The following is a 17665-nucleotide window of genomic DNA, read 5'->3' on the forward strand; positions in this document are numbered from 1 at the left end:
TCTTCTCTGCTGGGAATGAAAACGCCAAAGTCTGCCTAATAACAGTGCTGAAAGACATCCCCCTTCAACTAAAAGCTTTTGAGAACTTCAGCTTGACCCGTCAATAATCGAACCTTTCTTGATCCAAAGAAAACACGTTGTCATTTCTCTCCCAAAGAGTTCACCCAAGACAGACCTTCCCCAGTCACACTCCACTGAGAGCATCCAAGAGGAGGAGCAGGAGGAAGAGACTCAGGTTTCTCCTCATTCAACTCAAAACTTCTGGTGACACAGAGGGGTCTGGAGAGATGCTGTTGGTCAGGGACATCCCAGAGCTGTTGGAGGGAAGGGGAGCAGGCAGGTGGAATTCCATGGGGGGGCTATTCAGGTATCCCCTGCACACATGACCACAGGGCATCCACGTGGACCCTCATCCAGAGGCGTGAGGAGCCTTTGGGAAACGCAGCAGCCTATTTTAATTCATGTGCAATAAAATAATCTCCAAACTAGTTGCCACTTACAGATGTTCTGGCTGTACGTAAATAATGATCCTACACACATGTGCAGGAAATATATTTATTTAATAGGCTCCAGAGCCATGGATAATGGTACTTATTGACTCACAGCCTTACTTGGAAAAATTGAGAGGGGGAAAACAAATTAAAGCATTTGCCCATCTATAAAATTAATGTACTATTTTACCTGTTTCACAGCAGCATTAGCAAGCTTAATGTCTCTAAGGATCAATAGTGGCACTACTACACAGGCTTTTCTGTGCTGTCTTTGGCAAAACACTTTGTGAAGATGACTGGCAAAGCAGAGTTTGAACTACAATTTAAAAAGCAGTGCTAAAAAGGGGGAATAAGTTTTAAAAAAACTTTTTTTTTTTTGGAAAAACAACCAAAGAGCAAGACACAATTCCCTCTTAAAAGCCATCAATATTTAGAAATATGGAAAATTCCTGTATCAGCATGTAATGCTTCGACCTATCCCTGTGAATAGACTGACACTCACATACAAATGCAGACACAAAGCCCATATGAATCCTGAATAGGCACATTCATGCAATCAGCAGTTGTGTGCAATTCATGTTCAGATGTTATGTAAATACATAAGAAACTTAATTTGTGACCTTGTGTTAATGGGAAACTGGGCACGCCAAACATATTTACATAAAAGCACAAGCCTGAATGTAAGTGACCATTTAAGACTGGCTGTGTGTTTTTCAGGTGAAGCATAAGTGCTTATATTTGAAAATCAGATTCAAAGCCTAATACAAAAGGTAATAAAACAAATCCTGCCTTCTCCCTGTCTGTCAAAAACCTTTTATAGACACGTCACCCACTTCTAAAAGGGCAAACTAAAAAAAACCCAAACAACAACGCTCTTTTGTTTAGCTGCAGCATGCCTGGAATACCTTAATGGATTGGAACATTTAAATTCCCAGTTGATTATTCTGTATTAGATCTCATTATTATTGACAACTGTCCCTCGGGCCACAGGGCCAGGGATCCCTTCTGCCAAATGCAGGGTGATGATCTAAAATAAGCAGGACAGGGATGGTGAAGGATGAATCCAGGCATGGGCTTGGGGGAGAAGGAGGGTGGGAAGAGAAGCAACTTTATTTAGAGTCATTTCCACACCCAAATGAAGCCAAATATGTATCCTCACATTCCTCTGCATGGGGTTTCAGTAACAGCAAATGCTCTGCATAGACTCTGCCCTTTAATCAAACTGCAATTTACTTATTTTTTGATGAGATTAAAGCTGGGTTTGGGTTTTGGTGAGTTTTCCGTGCCAGGTTCAGCAGGACCACTGTGCTTCCTCCCCTCACTCACCCACGGAAACGGTCCTAAATTACCCCTGACTTCAGCATCTTCCACAGGTAAACAGTGTGAGACAATAGAGGTGAGACTGACAGCTCAGATTAATCTCAATATTGCTACTCTGGGCTCAAATTCCATCTGCATACAGTGTCAAAACAATTTGTTGCAATAAGAAGAGGAACAGCCTGGCCCAGGCTCGCGCACAGACGGGCTGGAAATAGCGGGAGCTCGGGAGAAGGGATTTGGCAGACAGAGAACACGAGTGTGATTCTCATCTGCAACTGCATTTCCCCATCACAGCCTGAGATACGAGTCCAGTGCATGAACGCTGTTCCAAAGCCATAATTAAAATCAGATTTCAGGAGGAAGCATCATAAGTTGCTTATTATTTCTGGAATCTGTAGGTACTAAAAATGTCCCCAGACTACTCGTCAGTACAAGGCTGCTGGAGGAAGCCCCCTCCTCTTCTTCCTAATTTTTTCCAGGTCAGCTGGAAGTTCTTAAGGCTTCTGAAGCCACTTACAAACTCAGACAAAAGCATCACCCTGAAGGTTTCACATTTTTCCAAGAGCAACGAGAGGTCACACAAAGCAAGTCCCACCCCTTGGAAGGTTTCTGTGGCCGCAGGAGCCCACGGTCAGGAAAGAGGAGAGGATGTCCATGGGGATTCCCACCTAACCCCATGCAGAAAACCATCCTTCTCCACAGCTTTGCTCGTCTCCTGGCACCTCCTCAATTCCTTCAGCCAGGCAACACTAGGAGTTGCCAAAAACAAGTCCCAGGGTGGGAGCTGAACCTGTGGTCACCACGACTGTCATACTGAGCTACGGCTCGGGCACCTCCCTCAGCCAGGAGAGCATCAGCCAAGGGGTTTTTAAAACTTATATTTACCTTTTTTAAGATCAGCACCCAAGAACTGCTGGGCCTTCCTCAGCAGCTTTTAGAGATCCACCAAGGAACTTCGGGAAGGCCGTGAACCACAATCCCATCCCACTTGGAAGAGGCACAAGTAGCCGAGGACGTTACAAAGGCTCCATAGGAACCTTCCTGCCCCCGTGACTCAGGTAATGGGGATGCAGGGCCACCTTCCAGCACATATCTGGACCATTTTTGTGGGATTTCCAGCCCTGCTTCCCCATGGACATGTGCCTGGAGCCAGCAGCGGGGTCGTCTGCTGGCGCAAGTGCCGCCACATCAGCTGACTGCCAAAAAGGAGCCAGAGAGCTGGAAAAGGCACATTTTGCCCCAAATAGCACCGGTAGCGTCCCTGAAGTTATTTCTGATGGAAGGTTAAAAAAATCCCCTCCTGCAGCTTCTAAGCCCAGAGCATTCAAAAGCAATCAGTAATCGTGGCAGAACGCTGAACGATGGCAATCTCCCAACTCTGAAATTAAATTTTAACTTTCCACACAAATCCTTTCAGGCTGCATATTTATATATTTAGTAATAAAAACCATACTCATGACCATTGTCAGCTGTAAAAGTTCTATCATAATAACAACACTGCTAATGGGAGCTGAAACTGGAACAACACTGCCTGGATCAGTAGCTTCATCGCTGATGACTTTACTAAAATGATCCTAATTTTCTTTTGCAAAACATTAGATAAAACTCCCAAAGAGCTCTACAGACAGACTGGGGATGTACCTGGTAAAAGGAAAAAAAAAAAAATCCACATTCTGATGTGAAATTTTAAATCAAAGTGGTTACATGATGACCTGGTCTGGGGGGTGACATCCCCACCCATGGCAGGGAGGTTGGAACTAGATGATCTTTAAGGTCCCTCCCAAGCCAAACCATTCTGGAATTCTATAATACACATGACCCCTAATTAGTATAGTTTTGAGGCAGCAGTTTTTAAGGACTCAAAGGAAAATATTTTTACATTCCACTACAACTTTGAATTACAGATGGGTTTAGTCTCAAGGAGACATTTCTTTCCAATTAAAAGGAAAAAAAATAGCTTTAACATTGGCAGAATGGACATACTGCCAGACCTCTATTTCTTTCATATATTTCTAATTCAGCATCAGTCAGGAGCTTTACTGAACACAAGCAGTTCACACTCTCACCTTTGATATTCTTTTTCACAGGTATATTGTGGCTGAACATTATGAAAAGCCCAAGAACCTGCTGATTGAGGCTTAAACTTGCAAAGTTTATATTAAACTGAATAATACCTATCAATGAGCTAAAATGGAACTGTTTTAAGGGAAAAACGTCGAGAAAGATCTTAATAGACATTCATTTATTCTCTCTCAGTCACGCAAGAAAGTTCATGAGTCATGACAAGGGATGAAGGATGAGGTAGTTTAAAACTAAAATGTGAAACTAAATTACACTTTTAATTGGGAATTCAATTTTTCCTCATCAACTGCAAGTATGAGAATACAGCTTGTCTATCATTTACCACTGCAGACAGACAAGATGTCCTTTAAGAGGTGCAAACAAATGGGGAGCTTTGTCAAGTCTTTTTTTTTTTCCTTAATGAATTATTTAACTTAGTCTTCACAGGTTAAGGAGTAGTATCTACATTCTGTCAATGTCTGGTACCTCATCCCCAAAAACATGTTGCTGTGGCAGATCAGGCTCTACATGTACTACAAGTACTGAATTTTCTATCAAATCCCATTTAACTGGGAGTAACACACAGTTTTTAAGACTGCCAGAACAAAATTGTTGCAGTTCTGCCTGCTCATGTTTTTGTAAGTGGCTTTTTGTGATTTGCTTTCTGGTAAATATTCCCCAAATGTGAAAAAAAAAAAAAAAAAGAAAAAAAATGAGGAAAATAGTGGGGAAGTTCTAAACCCAACTTGCAACACAAAATCTGAGCTGAGGAGGAGCTCGGTGTTAAGAGGGGACAGGAGACTTGTAGGTGCTCCCAAAAAGCCTCATGCTGGGTTAATGGGTAGCACTTAAACACACTTAAATCAAGAGTGCAGCACATTGTGTCTGCAGAGGAAGAGTTTACAGACCTGAACCTCAAATAAAGTCCTTTAAAATGCAAATCTCTGTGAAAGGAATCACCCTTGATACCTTTCCTTTGTCCACAGGGCTCAGCCAGGCCCATCAGCACCAACCTGGAGGTGGTTTGGAATGACAGCTGGAGCATCCAGAGGGAAAGAGGGAAGGATTCAGTGAGTGATGTCTAAATCTCCCAAGGAATGTTGTACAGTGAGAACTCGGCATAAAGGGAGCTCAGTGATGGATAAACACCTATCCCGGGCTGAGTCTCATGGTGGAGTTGCCTTTTTTAGTTTTGGCTCTACATTTCCAACCAGCTCAGGGTTTGCTATCAGATACACTTGCTCAAATGTGTATTTAGTGTAAATAAATCTAGATCAGGATAAAATATCACCTGCCTGTGTCAATTCATTTCTCTCCCAAAGAAAAAACAACCCAAGCATGGAGCCCAGGCTGCCCTGCCAGGGTTGTGCATCACAACTGTATAAAAAGCATAATCAACACCGTATTTTAACCCAATTGGGGCAATTAGTTCCCCTCACTCCTCAAGAACCCGAGCTGCAGATGTTCTGTCTCCCCTGTCAGAGAGAGGGGCTTTAAAACTCTCATAAACAAACAGGGCTGATTTAAAAGAATCATTTCTTCCTGAGAGGGACACATCTCTCTTCTTTATGCTTGAGTAAATCAGAATTGGCTTGATCGATTTTGCTGAAAGTTTCCACTTGGATGCCAAGACGAGGGAAGAGGAATTTCAACTCAGCCAAAGGAAGAGGAATCAGGAGTCCTGCCCTCAGCATGGAGCATCTCCTGCTCCCATTTTGACCAGTTTAACTCCAAGCAAATGACACCAGGATGTGGTTTTTCATGGTTCATGGGTTCAAGAGCCTGCCCAAGCCTGATCCTAAAGCACCCCAGGTTTGGGATGAGATAGCCCAGCACACCCCAGGGAGATTTGCAGTCCACAAACACCACGTTCAGACAGAAAGAAAACTGTTTATGCTGCCCTTTGTTATTAAGCAGAAGCTCCAATTGGGCCTCGTCACTTCACTTGGAAGTAAAAAATTACAGATGAAAAGGACCTGCACTTACAAAATGTTTATGCTCTTATTACACTTGTTATCCACACCAGAATGTTAATCATAACAACCCTGAGCAACCCTGCAGAGCGTCAACGCACTCCTTGGTATATGGCTTTGTTAGGTAGGAGTGAAAGGGTGAATAATAATATTCACAGCTTCCCTGCAGTCATGAAAATGTAAATATTTTTTTAAAGTGCTTACAAGACAAACCTACAGTAAATTTGAAAAATGTCCCCCATAATATTTAAACTAAATCCTCCTCTTTAACCTAACAAACCTAACCTTGCAACATGGCAGTTAAGTGATCCATTCATTTTACTTCAAAATCTCAGTTCTCCCTTTGTTTAAGAGCCAGACACCAGCTGACAAACAGGATGGATAATATGGTCTCTCCAGAAACATTTTTCTGTGATTTAGAGTGATTAAATCTAACACGTGCTTCTGCTGAGCCCTCAGCCAAGGTTTGGAAAGCAGTGGGTAAAGAAGTCTCAGGCCAGATCTCAATCCTATTCAGATGGAGAAAACTGAAGTTCTGGAGTGTTTGTCAACCTGCTCTTCCAAAAATAAAAGACAAAAAAGATAGTCCAGTCATCTCAGCACATGAACACTAACTAAATACATTCCCAGGAGCAAGGAAAATGAAGGAATTAGGTTATTCCCTACAGTCATAGAGGGCAGGACAATAAGCAAAGGACTGCAGTGGAAGCAGGATCAGGCTGTAGAATCCAGTGAGTGGAAGAGAATGGAGCAGATGAGCCTGAGGAAGTGCAAGTTCAGCCAGACCCTTCCTGCCCATCTGCAGATTCCTCTGCACCACTGCAAACATGCCTTTGGCATCCCCAGAGCAAGCTCTGCAGTACTGCCATGTCCACCTGAGAGCTGAAGAGGATGGGGATGGTTCTGTTTTACAGGCTGGGGATGAGCAGATGGAGCAGCCCTGGGAGAAGGACCTGGGGGGGCTGGTGGGGGACAGGCTGGACATGGCCCAGCCCAGAACCCCCCGTGCCCTGGGCTGATCCCACAGCGTGGGCAGAGGGTAGGGGGGGATTGTGCCCCTCTGCCCCTCAGGTGAGACCCCCCTGCAGAGCTGCTCCAGCCCTGGGAACAGCACAGGGAGGACATGGAGCTGCTGGAGAGAGTCCAGAGGAGGCACCAAGAGGATCAGAGGGATGGAGCAGCTCTGCTGGGAGGAAAGGATGGGAGAGCTGGGATTGTTCAGCCTGGAGAAGAGAAGAGACCTATTTGCAGCCTCTCAGTACCTGCAGAGGATGACAAGAAAGGTGGAGAGAGACTATTTACAAGGGCCTGGAGTGACAGGACGAGAGCAAATGGCTTCACACTGACAGTAGGTTTAGATTAGACATTAGAAAGAAATCCTTCCCTGGGAGGGTGGGGAGGCCCTGGCACAGGTTGCCCAGAGAAGCTGTGGCTGCCCCATCCCTGGAAGTGTCCAAGGCCAGGTTGGACAGGGCTTGGAGCAACCTGGGCTGGTGGAAGGTGTCCCTGCCCATGGCAGAGGGCTTGGAACAAGGTGATCCTTAAGGTCTCTTCCAATCCAGGCCATTGACTCTATGATTTTGGGATTTCTGCATTATTATTTTGGTCATTTATCCACACTTATCATCAGGAGTTTTATTTTACAAATGTTCAGTGGAAAACCAAACTGAACCAAAGCAAAAATCCCTTCATATACCATCAGAGTGCATGAACAAAACATAATTACTGTCAGAGAGGTAGCAATAGGAGTCACTGTGGCTCACACTCCTTTCCAGCATGATTTACAATTTAATATTCCTTGTGATTCTATGTCCCTAGCAAAAAAAAAAAGAAAATAAAAAATAAAACATATCAAAGAGGTTCTCCACATATCTCAACTGCAGGAATGCAGCTTTTCTAGTCACAAAGACCAGCGAGCAAGCATCTGTGTTCACACAGCTAATTAAAGTGTAAGAAAAACCTCTTTTATATCTGACTTGTGAAGCTGATAACGTGTAAGTTATAACTTGTATGAGACATGATAAACTCTGTCCTTCACAAAGAGAAATGCACTTCTAACATGACTTACTGTAAACAGATCTCAGGGTATAGCAGCTTCTAATCAGAGGCAGCTCCATAATGGACTTGTTGAGCGGTGACATTTCCTACACCACTTGGCACGGGGTGAGTGATGATGCTGCTGTGGTTAAACCAGATAAGGTTCAGTACTAATACAGGGAACAAAGTGTTGGGGTTTTGACTGCATTAAGCCCAAATTTACAAACACGAACCTGAAATGTTTGACAAACACGGGAAGAAGAGCCATCAGGGGAGCACCTGCCCCAAAGCTGGGGGAAGGATCTCGGGCTTCGAGCTTTAATTTTGCTCGTTCGTAAAAACTCACTTTAACATCACCTTTGGAGAAAATGACTCATCACCAGCCAGTCAAAAAAGGAAGGAGGCACTGGTTCCAATCAGTGTCCAGGAGGCCTGTTCATACTGGACACAAAGGTGGCAGGATTAGTGCACAATGGCTCCGTCCCCTCCGGCTCCGGGGGCTCTGCCCCCCGGCGAGGAGCTGACATGAGAGGATAAGACAACTCCATTAGGAGCCCGTATCACTTCTCCACAGCCTTCCCCACAAGCAGATGGAGCAGCTATTTAGCCAAATGCACCGTGACTCCTGGTTTATACATGAGCATCTGGGATGTTTCCTACCGGAGGGCGAGGCACAGTGTCCCCCGATTTATCGACTGTCCCGCGTGCAATTAAAGATTCAGAGAAATAATTTGGGGGTAAAGGCCCCTCGGCCGAGCTGAAAAGCAGCAAGGCGTGAGGGGTCAAGTGTTTCTGCAGGATTTATATTTACCAAACAGAGCTGCCTGCAAAGGAATGTCTGTGTGGAGCTGTGGCAGAATGAGGCCCTGGCAGGAGAACCAGCAATTGCTTCGTTTCGACTGAAACGAATTTAAACGCAGAGTTAATAAAACAACCCTCTTTATCGCCCTAAGAAACAAAATATATATGTAGTTAGAGCTATATAATTTCCTGCTAATACACATTTTGATCTGAGGATAATGTGCAGTATCACCATTTTTCTGTGCATTCTACAAAAGGCCTCTAATACCTTAGAACCATTTAATCAACATCCCACGCAGGCAGTGAATAGATAATTGAAATATAAGTACTGTCATCCATATCCCCTTTGGGAAAGTGACACAGTAAGCATTATATCATTCCATTAGACCATCCTTTGATGTGGGTTTTATTCTCATTAAACTATGTTTTAGCCTCAAGGTTTCTCCCCCCCACACCTCTCCGTGACATGGCCGTGCCAGGAAAAAAATAAAAAAATACCCCGCTGTTCAAAAGGCAAGAAGTACATTTTTACAAGCAATTGTACATGTCAAAAATATAAAGCTGCCTTTTTAATTTCTTGTTTACCAAACACAGGCAATGACAGCTTCTGGAAAACACAGGGTGGAAAAAAAAAAAAAAAAAGGAAGGCAGGAGGGTGGTGGTGGGGAAGGAATGCATTTACTTGTTTTCAAATAATAAAGCCTGAATACAAGCAGGATAAAAAATGCTTGAAAAGGCTGCCATGGTGGTGTCTGCTTTGAATTGTGCCCTGTTTAAACAAGAGGAAAGCCTCCCACTGAAAAAAGAAACATTTTTATCATTCAGAAAGATCTCAGGGCAGTCCCTTTAAAATGAGGTATTTTCTAAACAAAATATCAGAATGTTCCCCTGCAGGGAACGAGCATCTGATCTCTTCGAAATGATTATTCTCCAAGAACTGCAGATTTATGGAGTTTTTGTTTTATTTGTTTTAACTTAAGTAGAGTGAAACCTGTCTGAAATGACCACCCAAGGGAGCAGAGCCCCCAGCTAAGCAGGGGCTGAGCTCTAAATGGGACCCCAAGTTGTACCAAGACCCCTGGGGAGGTTTTAAACCTCTGGCTTAAACCAGGGCTGGGGAAACGCTTAATGCAGGTCTCAGCCTAAGCCCAGGACATGGATTTCCCCTCACTTACATCAGTGCAGCTCCACTAACATCAGTAGGAACGCTCCTGATTTGCATTAGTGTTAGCAAGCAAAGAATCAAGCTAATTACCCCGAGCTATCCACAGTGATTACAGCAGGAATTTTGTTTTCAAATGCACGCACATTTTTTCAGCCCAGACTGGTTTTGTTACCCTTGTAACTGTAGGTCTGCTAAAGGCAAGCTGAGTGGAAAACTCAGCTTTACACAGAACTAGTTTTGAGTCAGGAAGTGTTTCTGAATAAATAAAGTTTGACATGTTGCAGTTTTCTATGTGCCCATGAATGTCCAACTTACATATCTGCAGTTATAACTACAGTTCATAAATATAAGTCATTGGTGAGAAACATTGCTAGCACAGGAGCTCTTTTTGGTCTGATTCTTCAAGAGTTTGGCTTATTATAGGTTAAACTGAGCCAAATCAAAGCTCCATTCAGAAATGTCAACAAGTAGGAGAAGCATTAGTGCCTCCATTAACTGCAATAACCATCAGCTGTGGTCATGAGTGGGAAATCCATAGACAGAACACAGCTCCTTGGGCACTGCAAAGGGAGGAGGGTTAATGGGATGCTAGGAAAAAATATTCACCAAACAACACAGAGATTTACTTCTGTTAGTCAACCAAGGTATTATCTGTGTTGTGCCTTCTTCTGCCATGTTAATAGACCTAAATGCATGTGGAAAAGTAAGCTTGAGTGTAAATATTCAGCATAATGAGACTACAGTTAAATTCCATAGCATGTTATTTTTATCATAGAATTAAGGAATGGTTTGGGTTGAAAGGGACTGTAAAGCTTATCTTGTTCCAAGCCCCTGCCATGGGCAGGGACACCTTCCACCAGCCCAGGTTGCTCCAAGCCCTGTCCAACCTGGTCTTGGACACTCCCAGGGATGGGGCAGCCACAGCTTCTCTGAGCAACCTGTGGCAGGGCCTCCCCACCCTCACAGCCAAGAATTTCTTCCTAATATCTAATCTAAACCTACTCTTTTCCAGTTTAAAGCCGTTATATTGAAGGGTTTTGAGACAAGACCCGGAGCCAACCCTGGCTGTGAGCAGATCAGTCCACAGCTCTCCTGAGATCCCTTCCAGCCTGGACCATCCTCTGAGGCTCCCTGCATGGTCCAGGTGACAAGAAACCTGGAGGTGAAGTGAGGGAGAAGCCCCAGCCCCACTCCCAGGCAGTCACTGCTGCCACTGCTGAGGCCAAAGCCAAAGGACTTGGCACAGAAAACAGCTGAAAGGTGCAAAATAGCACAGGAGCAGAACTGAGCAGTGTCCACATGGCCATGAATTGGTTATTTAGGACGTGCTGTTCGAGGGCCCAGGATCTTTAAAATGAAAAACTGTTCCTGTACAGCTCTGAAGATTTTTATGAGTGATTAACACAGCAGATCCAGCAGCACCCTAAGTTCATAAAACAGCCACTTTTTCACAGGAGTTTCACAGTGCAGTTCTGGGCAATCAGAACTGTCACTTTGTACAACATAATGAAGCAGGACACTTGTCATCCTCCAGGTTAAGCTCCCTCAGCTACTGCAGCTCATACTGGAGATTTATTTAAATTAATCTGCAGGAAAATTAAATCCATTACCTTAAAAAGCAAGGGAATAAATCACACCCAACAGGAAACCAGGAAAAGCTGCTGCCATTTCAGTTGAATCTGAGGTTGTGTGAGCACATGAAATGTTTCGCTGTCAATGACACAAAACCAATTCAATAGCAGGAAAACCAATATCAGCTGTTGTTATAATGCAGAACACAAATGCACTCAATGAGTTTAACACTGCAGCCCAAGTATGAAGAACATCTCAAGCTGTTTGTATTTCCAAACAAGACTTGAGGGGTCAGAGGAGGGAGGAGGAGATGTGGGCAGGCAGGAATGATGGATGGTGCTCAGTGGCGTGCTGTGCTTGGGTCTACTCTTGTTATTTTTGCAACAGGATGTCTCTGATTACCCTCTGAATAGAGAATAAGGATGGTTACGTCTCATTGCTCAAAGGGAACATTTTTTCAGAGCCTCACAAATTAAATAGGACATTGTAAAGCAAGCAGTCAATGAACTATCAGGTGCTGTTTGTCACAAATCTACCAAGAGTGTCAGAAGATTCCCTGGGGGGCACCAGAGGTGGGTTTGGGGCTGGCAAATAAGGTAAATGTACTCCAGTGCCTACATTGAGCAGTCTCAGCTCTGCAGAGTCATCCTGTCAGTGCCTGCGTGGATTGTCCAGGCTAGAGGATATAAAATATAGAGCAGGGGCACACTGAGCCTCTAAATAACTGTTTCAGCCATCAGGTTGATGCTTCACTAAGGATGGAGGACAATTGCTCTTCCAAATCCCATTCTTCCAGGGATCTTTGCTGAACTGGCTCACAGGGAGCAATGGACAGGCCAAAGCTGCCCAACTGAGACACTTCTTGAGTGCCACCAGTAAGACCATGACACTGTCCCCAGCCAGACCTCTGAGGCCGTGGTGACATCCACACCCCACAGTGCAGACCTGGCCACTGAGCTTTTCTTTAAAAGCTACTGAGGTTCCTCACTGATCCCAAAAGAAGCTGCAAGTCCTCAGTAACTCACAGAAAAGGCTGATGTGGGGGTCTGGGAACCACATGAATGTGTATGCAGGGAAATGAACCCCCCCAGACAGGGGCTTGTGGTGCTTTCTCCCATTGAAGACCTCAGGAAGAAAGGAAGGGGAGAAAGGCTGGAAATAAGGTCAGTTAGAACTGACAGCTGGTCTTAAACCTAAACAGACTTGGGGCTGAGGCTGCAAATGGAGGCCACGAAGTGAAACACATGGAAATAAATTCTCTGCAAATGCAAAACATTTCCTAACAAGCCAGTTCCATGAATTAGCTTATCTAAAATGGAGACTACAGCTCATCCTAGGACTGGATGATTCAGTAACTCCAAGGACCTCTCACTGGGGGTTACCAGTTTGATTCTGGCCTGAGCTCAAAGCATCTAAGAATCCTCTATGTGATGGCACAACCCCTATAAAAACTCTCCTTGGCCTCAGTGCAGTTTCTCAGTGGGCAAGATTCACATCAAAGCCACCCCCAAAAGCCTTTCCAAGGAGCTGCAGAGCCAATGTGATGGAGAGTTAACAGCCTTCCCTCTCTTCAAAAGGGATGTCAAGCTCAGGACAAAAACTGCTACTCACACTGACCAGTTCTGCAACAAGGACTATGCCAAATAAACAGAAAGCAAGAAAAGACAAAAAAAAAAAAGGAGGGAAATCAGAATATATTTACAAACAGAGCAAATGAAGACGGGTCAGAAGATGATGCCTCGTTTGCACTGGACAGCACAGATGCTGTAATGCAGCAGAATTAAAAAACCATCAAGTATTTTCATGAAATGAAGCAGCTAAAGAGACGAAAATGTCAAAACCCAAATGTCAGACAAATTTTGGGCAAGAACTCCGTGCATACCCCAAGCCCTCTGGATCCCTTCCCAGAGCCAAGACACCAGTCTCTTATGTGCTGTTTATCCACCCCTGTCTTGTCTGGTTTTGCCTGGTTTTAGCACAACCATTTACGGGCTTTATTTAATCAGCCAGGAAGGAAAGAGTTCAAGGAACACCAGGGAATATGTGGCAAAACGTAACAAGGTTAGATCACTTGCACTGGATTATTCTCCTCTGGCAGAAGGAATAACCCCAGTCAAGGCCTGCGTGTTCCAGGGTCTGCAGGGAGCGAGGGCAGCATTATTCAAGGGAAGTGACACTTTAAAGAACTTTAAATTAGCTGTTGACAGTCAGGTAGATAGATTGAGGAGTGATTACACAAAGTCCCCAGCATTACCATTTTGTGGTGAAAGCAAATATGAAGGGGAGGGAGAAGCAAGAAAATCCATGAAATATGGGTTTGCCAATCTGTGGTGCATTCAGACGACAGCGAAGTTCACTTAAGGACACTGGAAACATAAAATAAATGGCTTTCTCTGAATCAAAACTTGACAGAAAGTTTTTCCTAGTTATATTTTTGACTCCAGAAGCACTGCAAGCCATGCAAGTAGACTATGATAAACACCAAAAAAAAATAATAAAAATAACCATCCCCCATCATCTTTCTTCCTAACAAGTGTTCCTTCTCCCAGGGCTAAAGGACCACATGGAAGGGAGCAGAAGTGCAGCTCCCCTGAACTGCACAATTAAGCCTGACTTACTGTATGTACAACAGATGCCCTCACTGCAGTGGTCCCTAAAATATGTTTTTAAATAAAATTAACTCAGCTCAGGAATCTGTAATTAGCACCATCTCCAAGAACAAATCAGAACAAGTTTATTGAAGTGCTCTAACTATTTACCATGAGAGCGAATTTACCCCCAAGGTTCACTTTACTATTTTGTCTCAATTTTCTTGTAATTTCATCTATCACGGGTTTTTTTTTCAGTCCTCCAAAGGTGATGGATAAAACACAGAAAGAAATAGGACCAACTGTTCGCTGAAGCCTAAGGGAAAACATAATTTTGTTATAAATAATCCTTGGCACAAATCATGGAAACGCAATACTAAAATTGTTTGTTGAATCATTTATGAATTGGGCCTTCAGTTTCAGTTTGCAAATAAGTCAGAGGTTTTTTTCTTGATGTTCTTTTTCACTTTGCTTTTTTAGCTGGCAAACAGCCTTTGAGAGACTGAACCAATACATAATCCAAAAAACAGAGGGAATGAAGCGGGTTTATTTTTTTGAAGGAAATCTCTTTGCCTTTTGGGGTGGGAGGAATTTACTTATGGACTATGATAAATTCAATGATGACAAATTTTCACATTACTTCCACGAGATGCCACAATTTTGAGTTTTCACCCGGCTAAATAGGCAAAGGCAACACCAGGGCCTTTACAAACCACTAAAGAAAATGATTTGTAGGTACCTCTGCTGGGAGTCTCAAACGAATATCTGCGATCCAAGAGATAAATGTGACTATTAAAAACAACATACATCTTTGTGTTTGTTCTAAGATGGGAAATTCTGAAGATTTATTGTTACAAAAGAGAAGTTCAGTGGAACATAACTGTGTGCTACCACACCACGCACGTGGCCATCTCATGGCACATGAAGAAATATGTAACACGAGGGGAAATTCAGCTGCCTTGAGAAATTCCGTGTTTTCCAGGACAGCTGATTGCCCAAACTCCTCAGATGAAAGTTATAAACACGAAGAAATAGCAAAGAACAGAGAGAGATGCGTTTCTTCCTTATGTCTTTTGCCTTAAAAGTGCTATTTTTCGTCATCTGAAGAGGGAGGGAAACTTGGAAACAGATAAAAGCAGCGTGAAGCTCCTTTCTCTCAGCCAGAGCAGGTGTGCAGTGCCTTACCTGATCTGTCCTCGCACCAGCGGCCTGTTCTTTGTCCTGTTCATGTTTGAGTCAAACGGGACCTCAAAGAACTGTAATTAAAAAAAAAAAAGAAAAAAAAGAAAGGAACAATCAAAATGAAAGGATCCCGGAAACCATGCCATGTGTGGAATGTCCTGTCTGCATCTGCAGGTGCTTTAATCTCTATTTCTGAAGGTTCAGGAATACAGCGTGAATTTGGAGCTTTGATAAGTTTGCACCGATGCTTTTGGCAGCCCCTGAGAAAGAAAATCACCTGGAGGACAAAAGGGAGTTTGCACAAGACCCCAGGAGTTCAGCACTCGAAGCAGAGTTTGATTCCAAATCCCGCTCCTGACAGGTGTGACACAGCTTTTAGATGTACACAATTACATGTGCACACACATAATGGAATCATGGCATTGTTACACTTGGAAAAGATCATCCAGCCCAAGCACAAACCCAGCACCACCACCACCATCAAACCACACCCACAAGTGCCACATCCACACATTTTTTGAACGTTTCCAGGGATGGTGACCCCACCACACCCCTGGGCAGCCACTTCCAATGCCTGACCACACTCTCAGTGAAGAAAATCTCCTAAGATCCAATCAAAACCTCCCCTGGCACAACTTGAGGCCATTTCCTCTGGTCCTGTCACTTCTCATCTGGGAGAAAAAACCAATCCCCACCTGGCTCCAACCTCTTTAGGGAGCTGTAGAAAGCAAGAAGGTCCCCCCGAGCCTCCTTTTCTCCAGGCTGAGCCCCCAGTTTACATTAACACAAGCAGCCCTTGCAAATTTTCCTCTTCTGGTCTTTAAAAGACAAACACCAAGGTTTTTTCCACGATCATCTGACTTCCAAGAACCCATAACCTACCCCAAATCAATCAACCCTTGTAAAACACTACTGAAACTGCACCGAGTCTCCAGTTGGAGCAGCAGGGAGTGAACACACCATATGGTGTTATTTAATGTCACAACCTAATTTGACTTTAAACGTGGCCTATGGAAAATTCAGGAGTCACTATCTGCTTGGAATTCCTGCAGGCTCCTGGAGGAGTTTTTTTTTTTTTAATAAGAATATTACTGGAAAAGCTGAATCCACTTTGCCATCCAGGCAACTCTAGAGCTGTTCAGTTTTACGTGTGCAAAATAACAACACAAATACCAAGCAGGGATTTACTTACAGAAAGTGTAGGATGTGTTTATACAAAGAATATTTTCTCCTGACGTTACGTCTGAGGTTTTGGGGTAGGATCCCAATTATGGTGAATATGGAGGAAAAGCACCGTAACAAATCATAATTCCAAGGAGTCAGACTGACAGTATAGTTCAGTGTAGCCAAACTGCAGACAGATTTTAGGTGATTATATATGATAAATGACTACATGATAAAATCTATGTTATTCCAGCAAGCTGATTTAACATTTTATGCTACAAAAGAGACAATTAACAAACACCTTCATTGTGACAGTGTCACATTACTGGACTTGCTGCTTACTGGGGCTGCATTCCCAGGGGAACATCAATGGACAGGGACCATTCAGAGCCCTACGGGTGGGCATCAAGGGAAAGATGCTCCATTTTCAGGCACATTGAACCACTTTTCCCACCTACTGCCTTGAAGTAATGACTATACAACAATTGGGAATCTCTGCTGTTGCTCCTACATGTAGCAAGAGCAGCAGGGATTGGATACCCATGGATACCCATGGATCATCCTGTCTAACACAGCCCACAATGTTCTCAATCTGTGGTGCCATATAAAGGCATGGAAATTTAAAACACCAATGCAGAATTTAATTACTAGTTTATATTCAATTCACTAGAATTTTTTGCTTCCATCTGTGTGGCAGAGCTGGCTGGAAGTTTGAATCACAGAATCATTTAGGCTGGGAAAGATCTCCAAGACCATCAAGTCCAACCTGTGACCGATCCCCACCTTGTCCTTCAGCCCAGAGCACTGAGTGCCATGTCCACACCCCCAGGATGGGGACTCCACCACCTCCAGTGTCTGACACCCTTTCCTGGAAGAATTCTTCCTGATGTCCAGCCTGAACATCCCCTGGCACAACTTGAGGCCAATTCCTCTTGTCCTGTTTTGCTCCCAGTAAACCTCTGTCTGGAAGGGAGCACCCAACCCAACTACGATCCCTACCAATTCTCAAAGCCTTCCAATTTTATTATTGATATTCCTGAAGCAAACTCAGGCTGCTCAGCAAGAGTTTCTCACAGAAAGAGGAGAATGAAGAAAGGAGAAAAGAAAGGAGAAAGAGAAGAGAGAGAGAAGAGAGGAAAGGAAGAAAAGAAAGGAAAAAGGAAGGAGGAAGAAGGAGGAGAGAAGAGAGAAAGAGAGAAAGAGAGGAAGAAGAGAGAGAGAGAAGAAAGAATGAAAGGAAAAGAAAGAGAGAGAAAAAGAGAAAGAGATGAAAGAAAGGGAAGAAAGAGGTAGAAAAGGAGAAAGAGAGAA

General features: G+C 43.7%; 1 protein-coding gene across 1 annotated transcript in view; it reads right to left on the bottom strand.

The window, feature by feature from the left end:
- Positions 1–17665, bottom strand: part of LOC135424446 (protoheme IX farnesyltransferase, mitochondrial) — a 102532-nt gene that overhangs the window by 19751 nt on the left and 65116 nt on the right. The window contains exon 5 of the mRNA XM_064675674.1: positions 15194–15264. Coding sequence (XP_064531744.1) covers positions 15194–15264 — 71 coding nt within the window. The remainder of the gene's footprint in view (positions 1–15193; positions 15265–17665) is intronic.

Source organism: Pseudopipra pipra, chromosome 19, assembly GCF_036250125.1.
Source record: "Pseudopipra pipra isolate bDixPip1 chromosome 19, bDixPip1.hap1, whole genome shotgun sequence".
Lineage (NCBI taxonomy): Eukaryota > Metazoa > Chordata > Aves > Passeriformes > Pipridae > Pseudopipra > Pseudopipra pipra.